The 16,163-nt window shown below is 40.4% G+C and overlaps 1 protein-coding gene across 5 annotated transcripts in view; it reads left to right on the top strand.

Moving 5' to 3' along the window:
- Nucleotides 1–16,163, top strand: part of CNKSR2 (connector enhancer of kinase suppressor of Ras 2) — a 220,746-nt gene that overhangs the window by 189,892 nt on the left and 14,691 nt on the right. The window contains exon 21 of one of the 5 annotated variants that reach the window (XM_037378112.1): nucleotides 13,540–15,745. The exons of the other annotated variants lie outside the window; for them this stretch is intronic. Coding sequence (XP_037234009.1) covers nucleotides 13,540–13,544 — 5 coding nt within the window. The 3' untranslated portion in view covers nucleotides 13,545–15,745. Of the gene's footprint in view, nucleotides 1–13,539; nucleotides 15,746–16,163 lie in introns of those variants that run through there. 5 annotated transcript variants of the gene reach the window in all.

Genomic DNA, 16,163 nt, shown 5'->3' with positions numbered 1-16,163 from the left:
TTGCACAGTCTATAAAATTTGTATAAAATGTCTCCATAGTAAAGAAGTGGAAAAGAGGACGTGTGTTAGTTTTCCTGGGAATACTTGTTTTTAGAGGATGGCTGAAAATTTTGGTTCAGCTAATTTTGAACTGTTGGTAGAAGGTAGGAGGAAGTTTCAGGGTTTTCATAAGGTGAAAAAATGATTGCCTTGGAGACTCACAATTTGGAAATGGCTTTTACAGTTAATGAAATTTGAAAGTGTCAGCCACCTTCTTCTTGCTGTCCTCCATCCCAAAAGGCCAGTTTCCTAAGCTTGTACATGTTGTGGCTAAACTTCACTTGAAGTAAAAATTAGGCTTTTCAGTCAGTTTTGAAAATAGCACTTGGGTCCTTGATGGAATTCATTATTCCTGAACTTTCAGGGTAGTTTGAACATGGGAGGATGGGGGCATGGTCAGATGGCCCCAAGCAGCCAGCACTGTCCCGTTGAGGCTTGTGAGACCTGTAGTCTTGGGGTTTCTACTCAAGAGGAAGCTGGAAGTGAAGGGGTGAGATTTTGTATTCCACCTAGATTTGGCTCATCTTACACGGCTGCCAGAAGACTGTATGTGGTTTTGAGCATCGCTGCTCCCTAGGATGATGGGGAATAGGAGGTTGCTGAGAGTAACCCGATAAACAAGGAAAGGAAAGCAGACCCAACCAAGGTGGTGGAGGCTTCATTTACCTGCATAAAAAGAAAGGAAACACTTTCTACAGACCATGATCCGTAGCGCTTGTTGGGAACAGGAAACATCAGGCTAGGTGGGGAAGAGATGGCAAAATCTACTGGGGTGAGATGGAAGCAAAAGGCAGAAGACTAGAAGTAGGACTTAAATCTGTAATGGTGAGGATAAGCTATGGAACAAGATTCCTTGAGTTGTGATTTGTTTTCCAAATGAAAATCCCGTCAGCCTTAATGCTCTTTGCCACAATTGAGGATGATGGTGTTATAAATCTTTTCCCCAGTTAGAAAAACTGTTTTAAAAGCATTTTGTGTTGATAGTGACACATTTCTCTTACAGAATAACCTACTGTAAATACACCCATGATGCTTTTGCCTGTTTCACAGAATCATGCTATTTAGCATGCTGTGCAGGTGAGCCAAGTGGACGTACATTACGCTGGGACCATGCTCTGGCATACCGTGCCAGTGCACAGAAACATTTCCTCAGCGCAAGTTGTCCTTCAAGGAGGAGAAGCTGGCATAACCTCATGATTATGTTAAAAACCCTGTAATAAAAAGTCCATAATTAGCTGAGTTGACAGTTATTTTTGACAAATAAGACCTTCAGAGTGTCCCCTTAGCTCATGTCTTCCAAAAATATTAGCTGAGGCCTCTGGTTAGACTTTTTCTTCAGATGACTTACTCAGTTGTACCATATTGAAATGGAGTAGATCTTTTAAAAGATGAACTCATGAGCCTGTTTCTTTATTTTGTCCTTGTACATTTTGCATTTCTTCAGTCTAGTGTTGCTCATCTTTAGCAGTTGCCATAGCTAGCATTGTTATTCATGAGCAAAAGTGTACAGCCAGATCTTCTTCTGGGTTCCTCGTGAGTTTTACTAACAACTGTTTTCTCCTTCCAAGGCAAATACAATGGTTGTAGTAGTTACAGGGTGAGCAGGGGATGTTGTTGTCTGCACTTGGGCATGTAACAGAATTTCCAGTTCTGATATCCCCCCAGCATTTCTGCACACACCTGCTAAGGGGTTGTTTTAAAAACCTTCAGCTTAAGCTGACCATGTACTTGCTGTATTTCATAGTTCACAGAGAAGTGTGTAAATCATGGTCACCAACATTTTTTTCATCAGCAGCAGCTGTGCTGATACGATGCCTATCACACCATAATGTAACCAGAACAGATAAATTGTTGCCCAGTCCTACCTTCTCATATACTTTCTCACAGAAAACTTAAATTGAGAAAGTTCTTATTTTTCCACGGAGTTGTCAAATAGATGTATCATATAATATACGCCGAACTTTGTGGTTACTGTGTAACCGCAGTAAAATATTTAACATACCAGATAAAAGGAAGGACACTAGAAAAGGTAATATGATCTCTGTGTATTTCAGAATTGCTCTTTCTTGGGTCTCTTTTCCAGAAGCAATCTTGTTTTCTCTGCTTCTTTTACCCTAGTTCTGAAAGATACAATGTAAATCAAAGATAAATTTATAGCCTAATTCCATGTCATTGCACCAGGATAATTTCTCCAGAACCTCTCTACCTATATTTCTGGAATAAAAAACATTGAGGAAGATGAACATAAATTCAAGACAGTGCTAATTATGAAAGCATCAGTGATAATCTAATAATGTAAAGCCTCTTCAGAATACCCAGTTGTACTGATGGCAAGTCCTGGTGTTATACAGGAAAATTAGTGAGCTTATTGCCATCAGATACACAGCTTCTTTAAGAAGGATGTTTCTTTCTTCTGGAAAAAAACAAATCCTTGCAAAATTAAAAATTCAGTAAGCTTGTTGGTTTTACTGTTTCATCTTGCAGTCTAATGTTTCCATTCTGCACAGCAGATGTGAGCTTAGTAAAAATTGTCCAAAACATTTTTGTGTAGTTCTAGATAGATCTCAGACTAAACTACTTGCATTAAAAAAAAAAAAAAGAAAAAAAAAAAAAAAGAAACCAAAACCAACCTGTGAGCACAAGTGATTGCACTGAAGAGCATTGAGGTCCACATTCCAGCTAACCCACTTAGCTTGCCTTGAACAGTGCCTAAAAACATATTTCCAGGGCAGAGTTAAAGGTGTCTTGCTGGTAGCCCTTGATGGGTCATTTTTCCACAAAACAGTTTTCTCAAGTTTGAACTCAGGTGTACTTTTAGCTGTATTGCATGGCAACAAGGAGTTGCACATTTTAACTCCAAGCTGGAGAGAAAAGCATCTCTTTTGGCTAGTTTTAAACCCGTCACACAGATTTTCAGATGCTCCTGTTACTGAAACAGGCAACTATCAACCTTTTTTCTCTTTACTCGGTGCTTGTATGTGCTCATAATTATATAGACCTCTGCATCCTCCTTGTTTATAGGAGTGACCAAGTCTTGAACGGTCCTAGACCATACAGTCACAACCCACAGGAAAAACCTTTCACACCACCAGTAATCCTGGCTGCCCAGATCTCCACCTTTCTCAATACTCCTTTTTGAGGTGAGAAGGCCAGAGCAGTATACAGCCTTCGTATGTGACACTTCAGGGATTTACTTTTTTACTTTTTTTTTTTCTGCTTTATCTCCACTACGTGCTGTGTTTATTTGGAAGTAGATGCCAAACCTCCCAAGTTCTCTGTTTTTGTGGAAGTTGATTTGATATTTCTAACAAATACTCCGCAATTGTGGCTTTGCAATCTCAGAAGAGAACTAAAGGGAACTGTTTGGTTCAAGATGGTTCTGCCTGATAGAAAAAAAATTAAGGTGTAGTTTTGATGTTGGTGATGCAAGACTGCAGAGGAGAAGGAAACTAAAAAAGACAATGTAGCTACTAAAGAAATCAGCAGAAGACATAAGTAACTGAGCAGCTTGAGGAATCACTCAGTAGGTGGGAGGTTGCTATCATGGTATGAGAACAAGCTCAGCTGCATGATACTCAGTGTTTTTCACATTGTAGAGATGCTGCTATTTTGTTTGTTTAGTGGTGATATTTTGATGAAAAGCACTTTAGCAATCTGAAGGGGGGAGTAAGTAGTAAATGGCTGGGAATATATCCACTGCAGAGCAGCTCTGGATCATGCTAGAGCTTGCCCAGGGGAGGGGTGACCATCCACAGGACTGGTATGGAGAGCAGAAACCCCTCAGGACAAGCCTTCTTTGGCTTACCATCTTCTGAGTGAAGGGCACTCTTACCTGGCAGTTTCCAAGAGTGGCTGTTTTTCTAGGTAACCCTTCCCCGCAGCATCAGAGGGTGTTGCAGTCTGTTCCCCCCAGGCCCTTTGCAGAGCAAGGTTCGCTTGCACACAGCAGCCACTGGTTGTGGTGACACTGAGGGATTTCCTCTTCTAGCCTCTGGATGCCCTTTCTGCTATGGTTGGCAGGACCAAGGGCCAAGTGCCTGGCAGCTCCAGGCACCAGCACTGCTTGCTCACCTGGAGGTGGCCGGGGGAGCAGGCTGAGCCCTCCTGAGCACTTAATACCATTACCCAGATCAAGGCAGGGGTTTAATACTAATTAAGTCTGAAATGCGTTCCCGGCAGATTGCTACAACGATGTCAGGGTCAGGTGTCAGGAGCTGCCATGGGTGTTCCCTCCCACCTGGCACCAGCCTTCCTCCTGCTCATCTTCCTCACTGAAGAGTTGGGCTCAGCCTGCTCAGCTGCCATCTCATGCCAGCAGTACCCCTGCTACCTGACCACTCCCTGAGCTGGGGCAGTCCTTTCAGGAAGGGCTTCTCTCACTTTCATCAGTCTTCTCTTTACTTGGATGTGGTTGACTTTGAGGAAGCTAAAGATATTTCTCCATACTTGTTATCTACAACCCTAGATGAAGTAGCAAGAGCTAGCAGTCATGCACGTTTTGAGGTGGCTCTTTCATTTCCAGTTGAAGGCTGCAGAGAGCCTATTTTCATTCTCCTGAAAAAGAAGAACACTTTTGACATCTCAAAAGGTTTTGAGAAATGCCCATCTCCACCACAGCTCTGATGGTTTGTGCCAGTGGAGGAGCTTGAGCTGCTGTAGGAAAAGGAAAATCACCTGGGTGCCGGTGTGGCCGTGCTGGTGAGCCCTGTGTGCTGCTCCACCACCCCAGGAGGACAGTGGATCTCCCACAGTCTCGGCAGAATCACCCTTGGCCGCTCAGGATGGGGTGCTGAGGCAGGAGCAGTGCTCTGCCCTCCCGCTCTGGGAAAGGGTCAGATGTGCAGGAGAAGAGAACCGGTGCTCAGATTGGGTATTGGTGCTGTAATCTGTTTGATGCAGGAATATTTCTTCTGCGAAACAATACCGTCATACAGAAGTAAGGAAGCTGCACCTTGTGAAACACAGCATGTGACAGAAGCATTTTGGTGTTTCAAAGGTGCTTGGGGACAAATTAGGGAGGAGGAGGCTAGTGAGAAGCAATGACTTTTCATACCAATGTCTTTGTACGTTTGTACAGAGATCATCAAGGGAAAAAAACTGCTGAATTGGTGGAAGGCATTAGTGGAAAAGTAGGAACGGTTAGTAGTGTAGGGAAGGAACGGTTAGTAGTGTAGGGAGTACCTCTTCCTGGTTATCCCCAGTGCACCAAGATCTTAATCAGCATCTTCCCTTAAAAAATGCTGGTTGCACCATGTCCGCTTTCACCAAGAAGGCCTTTGATGGGTGCCTGGATTTCAGAGGAAGGCTGGGCAGCAGAGCTAAGGGCTCCTCCATGGCTGGGCATTGCGTGGCCATGAAACCCTGGCATGTCATCCTTAAGCTTTGTCTGGGCTTTCCTGACCAATCTGACAAATGCCTGCCCATGAACGACTGTGGTTTTCTGAATGAATATATAACCAGGCTCTTGAACACATAAGGTGATACAACAAAAGACTCCCTCAATGTTTGCTATTTTTTTCCCCTCCTAAATTGTGTATAGAAGTACTTTCTTAGCAGGCTTGAAGAGATACTATCAAATTAAAGAGATCATATTCACTCTAGCATGTCCAGGGATTTGAAAAAATTCAAAATTTGTTGTTTGTTGTTATCTTTAAGGTTGAAATGCAATGGGGAACTCCTGACGTTTTCAGCATTTGACTCCTGTAAGAGGAGCCTGTAGCCCAATAAAATCCCTGTGCAGCTCCAATTTTGTCTTATACACAGGTGAGGGCATTGTTTGGCATATGATAGGCTTAGGATATATTTTTTAACAAAAACTTAGAGCACCTCTGAAAACAGCTCTTGCATGTTAAAAATATACAAACAATTATACACAAAAAACAGCAATGTTTGGCTTGCTAGAAGGGTACATAACATAAAACCTTTCAATGCAAGCTTTTTATGTAGAGATAATTATTCTCATGAAAAATAAAAGTTAAATTCACCAGATGAAAATATATGCTTTCAGTATCCACCAGGTGTGAAATGTTTTATCATTAATTCTTCATTTTATATTCCCAAGTGGGTAATGAATTCACTGCAGCAAAACAAGGAGCTCATGGCTGTATTGGTCTGGTGGGCTTTCAGGACAGTGTAGACACCTGAGAAAGCAGCAGCAGCAACATTGTTTTAAAACAGGAGAGGCAATTTCTGCCTTAGTTTTATGGAAACCGAATTATTTAGAAGCAAGGTTTCTAAAAACCTTGCGCAGTGTATTTCAGTTTGTTGATCTGACAGAGGGGTTTCAGATCTGATAGCATTTGTGTTGCTAAATGGTGGTCCTCCTCGAGCCTGGAAGAGACCTGACTAAAAAATACAGTTGGAGCAGGACACTATAACTTGCCTGGGAACAGTCATGGCAAGTTGGACTGACAGATCAAAGATGTGCTAGTACACGAGAAGAGAGCAGGGGATACCTTTGTTACATGCCGCACAGCCAGCCTGGGGGTGCTGTCAACATCTCGCTTAATGGCCTCACCAGATGAGTAAGAACGTAAGCCATGTTTTGTGTGTGTGCTTCTCCAGTGAGCTCCAAATTCAATTAAAATATCTCAATATGAGCAATAGTAATAACAACAATAACCTGCCCTCCCAACTTTCCCTGACAGGGTGTTTTCACACCATTCATGCTGGACATTTTAGCACAAGCTGCTGAAGAGCCTCAGCAGAACAGGGCACGAAGAAGATGACACCTTTTGCTCAGTCTGTTCATTTTACCTTAACTGCATGGTCTGACACCAGTAATTTAAAATGTTTATGTGATCTGTCTCTTATTGACCACTCAAAGAAGAGATCTAGGACAGGATGGCAAGTTGCTGCAGTTGTCAGCAGCTGTGGCAGGGCAGCATCTCAGTTCCCTGCCCTCAGAGGCAGACGGGCAGCAGGGAGGTGACAGTCTGGCTGGACGTTACTTCATCATGCGAATGATTTTGTCAGTGTGAATAAGTATGTATCAGGGGTTTTGTTATCAATATGGAAGGCACCATCAGAAAAAGCAATTACATTACTTGATGACGGGCTATTAAAATGTTCTTTACCTGAAGTGGCTTCTACTGGTTACACTTAAAACTTCGTGTAAATTTAAATTTGACATGTTATAATTAATTCCATACGTTTCTGTTTGCTTTTAAAGGCCCGAGGGTGTTAATGTATAAAAATTCCCAAAAATATGCAGCTGATAAAAATGATATAGAGAATAATCTGTTATGATAATAGGACCAATTCTCCTTAAATATTCCCTGTTAAAATCAGTGATAAAAATACGAGAAATTAGTACATTACTTCTTTTTTCAGGGTTGAAATCCAAAGCATTAGTCAGGAAACACAACTCCCATTTTTGTGCTGCATAGTAAGTCTTTCTTTCATGGAGCAACGAACTGGAACTACAGTTCCTGCTTCATGGTAGGAAATAAAGACATGTCTTTTCAAGTGATCCTCAGTATAAACCATGCAGGATGTTTGGTAGATTAAATTGAGCTTTATAGGCCATTACAATCATAGCCTGGCTAATTTTAGCTTACAGTGATAGTAAAGAAATTAATTGAAAGGAACCTTAGTTAAATACATGCCTCATGCTTGTCTTTTGAAGGTAATGTGGGCATCTCCTGGATGAGGCTTGTTCCATAGACATTCAACTTAGTTTTAGTGTCATCCAGCAATTAGAGTGCCAATATGCAGAAATTTTAATAACATTCTCAGAATTCATAAATTTCCCAGTGGGACACTAAAGTCCTGATTACATCTTGTACCCTCTGAATATATATAAAACTATAAGAAATTAAGAAAGTCAGCCAGCTTCTTTTTTTTTTCTTTTTTCCCTCACCATGGTTATTCAGCTGTGTCTCACTGTTTATGTCCCAAATTAGAGGGCTGGGTTACACAACAAACTGCTCTGGAAAAAATAACTTTGGCTTTCTGACAGAGCCACAACTCAAACTGCTCTGTCTTGGAGTTGTGAACCATCATTCCAGTAAGACCCTGATAATTAGTTTGCTAAAGAATTTGCTAATGGCATATTAGAGAGCTGTGCAACACAAGAATAACCATGAGATACATCTAATACGGAGGGACATAATATGGGCAGAATTAGGATGAATATAATATAGTAAGAATTAGTAATTTGACAATTTAATGTGCTACATTTAAAAAAAATCCACTTACCAGAGAGGAGCACAAAAATGAGGTCCTTATAGGTGGGTGGTACTCCTTCATTAGATGTTTAACTACCAATACTGGTGTCATCCTTATTTGTTGCAAGCTGGAAGTTTTATCATTTAATAAAACCTCCATAAACAAACACAAATAATATAGGAGCTCTACTGGCATTGTCAAAAACCTTCTTGCCGTTTAGAGAAACTGTGTTGTTAAAGCAAATGCATATTCTTTATGTAAACCTTTTCCTTGACAACCCTGTGTGGGATATTATTTTAGCAGAAGGTAGTGCAGAAAGAAGGGTTAGAAGTGCTTGAGAGGTCTGTCTCCACAAATTTCCAAGTCCATGGCTGTTTTTATCAGAGGTGGCTTTCACAGAGCAGTAAGAGTGCTATGAATTAAGGTTGTTGCAGCATGCACCACCAGTGTGATGCCTGCATTTGCACCCAGGGACAGAGTGGTGTCAGGCCCTGCAGCTACAAGGCTAAGCAAGAGTCTGGGGAAAAGCATGATGAGTTTATCAGGCTTATAGGTCTTCCCTGCACATGAGAGGAGCTAGATAAAATTCAGCATACGTGTGCACAGCTTAAGACAGGATGATACAGAGAATACTGTTATTCCATGTATTAGTAAGTACATTAGTGGTGTGGTGTTGGAGTGTGTAAAACATTAGCTATGAATTCTAAGTTTTCAGGTGCTTTTTATTGTAACTCTAGTGGGATTTTTGCTTACTTCGTTTGGGGCGGGGAGGGGATTTAGGTTTTTTTAGTTCTGAGTAGATAGAGGGTTATTTAGCAATAACTGTAGTATATGAAGTGTGTATTGGGAGAGCCAGGATACATTTGCACATTTAGAAATACTGTGGTAAGTGGGAGGAAAAACACCTGCCGATCAGAGCCCTGTAATTTCCCTGTGCCTTGTTCTCAGGGGGCTGAGTGCAGCAGTTGTAGAGGAGCAGATACTAGAGGTTCTGTGTGGTCTGACACCACCATCTGTCCTCCCCATCCCCCTTCCTCATTGTGGTACTTTCTCATATAATGTTTGTGCTCTTGGTGTTCCTTTGTTTAGCTCAGTGAGGACATGAGGGACACTAAAACATACACTGCGATGCTGGAAAAACTGGAATTTGCTAGATAGCAAGTAGATAGCATATTCCTGTATTATCATTGTTTGATTTAGTGCCCTTTACTGCAGTAACTAAGCCTCAAGAGGAGTACTGAGTGACTCCTACTACTGCTTTTGCATCTAACTGGCTTCTTACAAGGTAATTTGCAGAGATGCTGCTTTGGAATATAGTGTCAGGGGGGCTGTACTGCATGTGTCATCAAAACCCTCTTTCCTCAGGCACTCTAATTGCCAGGCTCTATAGCAGCTCCTTTTCATCTCTGCATGGCATCTGTCTGAGACTTGAGCTGTCACGAAGATGGTAGGAGCATCCCAACATTGAGCAATGGACAGCTTGTAGATCTGCCAGCATCCCTCCCAAGGACTCTGTCAAATAGTGTTGAGCCATTTCCCTACTGAGGAGGAATATGTATCTGCCACTGCGCTTACAACAGAAGCAGCCAGCTAGCAGTTTGTGGTACATGGGGAGGGATTTCTTTTTCCCATTGTTTGCACTGATTCTCGTTCAGAACCTGATTACTTACACATAGTATTTACCTTTAGGGGAATATACATAACTAGACATGCCTCGTTATTGAACTAGATAATAGGTGAGAGCTTCTAGTCAAATTCCTTCTGTATCTCTCATATAGAAACAGATGTAGAAATATGCACACAAAATAGGACACAAATGAAGGAAACAATAGAGATTCAAAAGGCAGTTACAGTTTTACTGATTGTCCCTAGAGATGGGAAAACTGAAAATACCTTTTCTAAAACTTAGGTATTTATTTCAAAAGTAAGTTTGTTAACCTGTTATTATTCAACCTAATTCTTCTCTGAAAAGCAAGTTTACCACAAACATACCATTTAATAATCAGGCATCTGGTAGTCTTGTTTGGGCAAAATATATAATGTGAACATTCATAAGAAAGTGTACTCTCAAGTGACAGTGGTAAAATGTTATGCATTTTATTAAAAAACACATCAAAGTGAAAACCCTAACTTAAATTACTCATTAGTGACTGCTGGTGTGCCTTCATTATTGATAAATAGGTCTCAAAGAGGAATGATTCCACTTCCATGCCCCTTTCCTTACACAGGACTTCTGTGAGAGCTATTTTGAGACCTTACTGATTGTGACTCAAACATTTCTCTCAGGGAGAACTTTCTTCTCCCCTTTGCTTACATTTTTATTGGGTTTTGAGACTTGGTGGCATGCCCAGAAAGGCCCGCAAAGGATCCCTTTGCTCTTGCTTGGTGGCTTGGTCCCAGCCCGGGTGCATTCTGTCTTTACCACTTGGGTCAGATACCTCCCACTGCTGCAGGTTTGCTCAGACGGAAGATTTCCTCACATTTTATGTGACCACATTAGCTAAAGAAACAGGTGGAGATTTATAGCAGGCAGTTTTGTTTCTGTAACCGCTCTGGATAAGTCACTTGCCATAAAGCTTTTCTCATAATAGAAACATAATTTTGTTGATAAATGCAGTAAGATCACTTCATTATTTTCATAGGGTTGTATTCATTTTTATATGTGAGTGGCAGTTGGTTTATTTTTCAAAATGTTTGCAAGTCTCGTTTCATAAGTTACAGTGTTGATAAGTATCCATCCAAAAGCATGTTACTTGTTCTTTGTTATTTGTGTTTGTTCTCCTTTAAAATGAATTTAAAAAAACCCTTATCTAGAAAGGGATCCATATGCTGGAGATTTTTTACATAAATCATTTTGCTAATGCTAGTGATAGAGAAAGAAAAATGTGGTTTTTATAATTATAAGGCAAAATAATTTTAGAGCAAAAAGCAGAATTTCTAAACTCTTAATCTGCATCTACACTAATAGGAAATATTGTACAGTTAGTTACTATCAGTAAGAGTGATACAGTAAAATAATGAGAAAATCTATTTAGAAAAGCCCCCCAAGTGCCTGTTAATTATATTCACCTTCAGATAAATAGGACAGTGTATGCTGCCACTTGTCTCAAGAGGTCTTAATGAAAGGCTGTTCATGCACATTGTGACTAATCCAAACTGGGACAGCGAAGAATTACCAGTGTTTGATGGCAGCCCAATAACAGCCTTAGCAATATCACTGAATAGACTTTTTAAAAGTGTGTCTTATTAGCAGTTTGGGCTTTTTAAATAGTCACCTTCTAATGCAAAATTTAGTTGGATTTTAGGTACAAAAAAAAAGTCCTGTCCCACCATCTGTTGAAGTTTAGCACAGTTCTTCCATAGGCACAGGGGATGTGTCCCAGCCAGCCTCAGCAAGGCATGCGGAAGAGCTGGGTATAGACATCTGGTAGGCAACACCCTTGTCTTAACTTCAGTAACTCTCCTTGATTTCATAGCCACCTTGTTTCATGAAAAGGCAAGTTTCTTTCACCAAAGCCTGGCCTTTAAAACCAAACTTCTGGAACTTTTAGAGATAAAGTTATATGAGCAACAGCCATGAGACGACAGGATTTCCTGAAGCTGCAGCAGTGATACATACGAGGCAGCAGTATGCTCTTTCACTTAGTGCCTTTTTCTAAACAAATCCAAGACTCTTGTTTTAAATGCTGTGACTTTAAGTCTCCCTTCCCTCAGCCCCATGAGTCCTGAAATGTGCTGGTTTGGCCTTTTGTTTGTCAGGGGTTTGGGTTTGGGGTTTGGGGGTTGTTGTTTTGGGTGGGTTTTTTTTTCATTTTGGCTGTAGAATCAAATGTTCCTTATTTTAAGCAATAAGTTACGTAAAAGTTTCTCTCAACTGCTATTCTTAGGATTTAGTTATATAAACTGTTCTCCTCTCCCTTCTTCTTCCTCCTGTCCCTGTTGACGCACAGAGTCCCCAGGAAATCTCAGCAGTGCAGGAGAGGCTGAACTCAGTTTGAGTTCTGTATAGCATTGCTCACCCTCTGCCTCTCTGGAAACTCATTTTCCAATTGCTACTGTGGGTGGAGTAAATGGCACCGATGTTTCCATCTGGGATTCTTTCCACCTTGTGCCTTCTGTCACTGAGACATTTCTCTTCTGCTCTCCAGACCTTTTGTGATATGCACAAGAGTAAAAATGGCAATGCTTGATATTTTCCTTCCTTTTTTCATCCTGTCTTTTGGAGAAAAAAAAAAAAAATCTCTTTAACAAGAGTTAAATAAGTCTTACCAGTTAAATTGGATTGAATTTGTACATCTTTATATTCTGCACAGTTGAACTCTTTCCCAAAGTTGTTTTGTGGGTTTTTTTAACAACAAAACATCCCCCAGCTTTTCATACCTGGGATCTAAAACAACAATGGATTTTGAGATCCATTGTTCCATTTTGTGTTCTAAATAAGTGTAGTAGACAACAGAATAGGGTATGCACTGAGAGCAGCTGGGCTTTTGAAACTGCCCTGTGTGCAGAGACTGCATATCCACACAGAAACTCTTAAGTAACCAACTTAGCTGTATGCTGTTTATTCCACCTCTCTCTTTCTCTTTTCTTTGCTAACACAGGTCCACAAAGATTCTCAAGTTCTCAAGCCCTAGCTTTTGGATGTATGTAATGTCAGTGTGGTTTCAAAATCACATGATTTCCTAGCTCTGTATCTTATCCTTCACCCAACGTTGCACAACGCTGGATTGTCAGCTAGGCTAATGAAAGGATCCAGATTGTGTTGTGCCACCTCTTGTTCTAGTTTATGCATAAGTTGCCGACAGGATATTTTTCTGTGTTTGTAGTACGTTTGGTGGATTTGGGGCACATTCTTTGCTTCCTTTCTCATCATTCATGTGACCCTTTTCCAGTGCTTCCAAATAAGCTAATGCCTCTTCAACATGGAGGAAACCAACCCAAGTTGGTTAGGATGTGTATTGTTCTCTTGTTTTATTTGTGGTGGGGTTTTTTTCAATTACTCTTTGTTCTGTTCTTTTTTTTAAAAAAAAAAAAAAAAAAAAAGCACATCCACTAAGAGAGAATATATAACTTTCTGCCCTAAATACCTCTTTGGCATCAGGGATGGATATTTTAATGGAGCAAAGTGTAACAGTAGAACAGTGCCATGTCTCTGTCCTCATGAGCATAGCTGCATGCAGATTAGAAAAGCTCTGTAGTGCTGCTACTGTCTGCCAAATTTGCTATTTGCTCTTGTTTGCATGATAGTATTTCTAATATACTAATATGATATGGAAATAATGGCACATCACAGTTCTTTCAACATATTGTATCACTGCTTTATCATATTAGGCTAATACACTGCGAGAGTTGATAGCACCTCTCCATGTCAAATGGGATCCACTTCTCTTGGCACTGAACCGATTGGACTCAAAGGTTGATAAACTTATCATTAGAGAATTGGCACGACGGAGACTCAACTTCAGCCTCTTGCAAGCAACCTAATGGCCTCCGTTCAGAAAGTCAGTTCTTCTTGAATAACTTTGATGTTTATAACAGAGAACAGACCTGTTAAAGCATAGACAACCACATGCCTGGATATGAGGCCTCCAGGAAGGTGTCAAAGGGCATGGCCAGTCTTTCGAAGAATGCACCCTTTCCACAATGGGACTAGGCACAAAGTCAGATCCAGTCTACACGGAGCACATTTGCAGAAAATACTGCCCCCCGCACGGGAGAACGGAAGGGGAAGAGGGTCTTGGCAGGGGAAGGGCTTTGATGTCACTCAGTTTTGTTCTGCAGACCTCGAGGAATTAAAGAGGGATTCAGCCATGGTAACTGTAAAATCCTGTTGCTTGTACTGAACTCCAGTGAACCCGTTCAGGCCAACCAGACAGTCGTGTCATTTAAGCATGCTTCACGTTAGTGAAGGAAGTCACCTTACTGTGTCATGCTAAACTAAGTGTATTCTGTCAAGTGGAGGTATGTACAGACCTTTTGGAGACTTCCATTTATCTAATGGTTTGTAATGAATTACCAGAGGGTACACTGGCACTCGTTTGGATGATGACGGAGAAGATACCTCACGCTGAGATTTATTAGACTCTGCAGATAAACTCTTCGGTTCCTCTTTATCTTCTAGAACTTAAACATGTGAGTGATGCCGCCTGGCCAAGCAGGCACAAAGTATTCTCTGTATACCACCCAGACTCCAGAGGGCTGTTTTGGGGCCAGTAATCGTCTGGATGTCAAAGTAGATTCAGATATTGTATTTATCATTATGTTCTGGGTCCCCTATGGGTTGATGTTTGCCTCTATCTCTGTGGTTAGAATGTGGATTTTCCTTAATATATTTGGCTAAGGGTGTATTGTAATAATGTTAATGCTAATTACTTGATATTTCATACTATCTTATGGGGAGAAACTTTTAAAAAATGTATTTTGAAATGTTTTCTTTCTGTTTGCTCAATGTATGGTATTGCATTATGTTAATACCAATAAAATTATATATATATAGTTATATATATTCCCTTTTATAAAGAAGTAAATTATGCTTTTTTGCCTCACAAACAGGAAATGTGCAGTGACTAAAATCACATCATTCTGCCTTACAGCAGGTGACAGAGCTTATAATAGTTTTAATATTCTTTTTTGAAAAATAAAAAGTATAGTATGACATAAACTAGTTGGAAATTCACCAAAATGCATGTTTTGTGTTTTTGCTCAATGGGACTGTCACAACTCAGCCTAAATATTTAGCAGTGTTGTTTTGGCATCTTTAATTTTTTCCAATCAAAAACATACACTGTATTGCTATTACTGATTACAAAACTGTACTGTCATAAATTTTTGCCTGTTTGGCCAAATAGACAAACCCACTGAGTTTTTATGACTCTCTTGTCTGTAGGAATTGATTTTTAAATTTAATTTAGTGCTCTTTCCAATGCTTGGCAAAGGCAGAATTTATTTTTTATATAAGGTTGCCTTTGAAGTACCTGCCTCTGCCAGGGCTGATAAATCACTGCTAAGTACATAAAGATTCTGCAACCTGAAGGATATGTCATTAAAGCCTTGTTGGAATGGCCTGCAACCCCAGCCAGTCCTTTACATTCTGTCATTAAATTCCATAATTAGTTAGAGGTGAAATGTTCTGGAAATGAATTAGAGAAGCAGAAGCAAAGATGTGACTGTAAAATGTCCTTTGGCTGCTATTTGGCATTACACTGATGGCTTATTTGCTGCTCATAGCCAAAGGCCAGCATATATCTGCGCTAATATGAATTAGATCGTCTTCAGCTTCCTCTCTTTCTTTTCCCCACCCTTTCTAACATATTGTATTGAGTATCTTTGTTTTGCAGAGGCATTCAGAAGGGCTGTAATTAGCAGTCCCCGGCATCTAATTGCATACACATTTGTTAAATATTTTTCTGTATGCCTTAAAATAAAGTGTAGAAAATGGCAGTAAATGTTTCTTTAATGAAGGCATTTGATTTATTAATGAAGTCAGGATTTTTTAAAGGTGTTATTTTGGGCTTAATAAAGGAAAAAAGCCAGCAAATTTTCAGTTTTGCCTTTGCGTAACCACTGTCTGTCAGGGCTGGTGTTCATTTCCTTTCTCTTGTTTTTTTTGTGTGCAAGCACATTCTGCCCAATGGATGGGGAACGGACCTTTCTTCTGTGACGGTTCTCATGCCAGTTTTGAGAGAGCACTTTCTGTTAAGGTGCATACATATTCACAAGTTCATTATGACATCTGGTGACATGAGTCATGAGTAATATCTAGAAAAGTTGCATGGTATTGCATCTCTGTCGTCAACAGTAACAGCTTTTGTTATCAAAGGTACTTTGAACTCTGTGCAGTGCCTCCAGACTGTGGTGGTGTGATGGGCGTTCAGCAGATAACAGGGGGTGCTTAATATTTGGCAGCGTTGTGCCCTATATATATAACATGTAAATCAGGGTGCCGATTAATTAGT

The sequence above is a fragment of the Falco rusticolus genome, chromosome 2, assembly GCF_015220075.1.
Source record: "Falco rusticolus isolate bFalRus1 chromosome 2, bFalRus1.pri, whole genome shotgun sequence".
Classification (NCBI taxonomy): domain Eukaryota; kingdom Metazoa; phylum Chordata; class Aves; order Falconiformes; family Falconidae; genus Falco; species Falco rusticolus.
The sequence above is the reverse complement of the archived record's forward strand: the minus strand, read 5'-3'. Positions and strand labels throughout refer to the sequence as shown.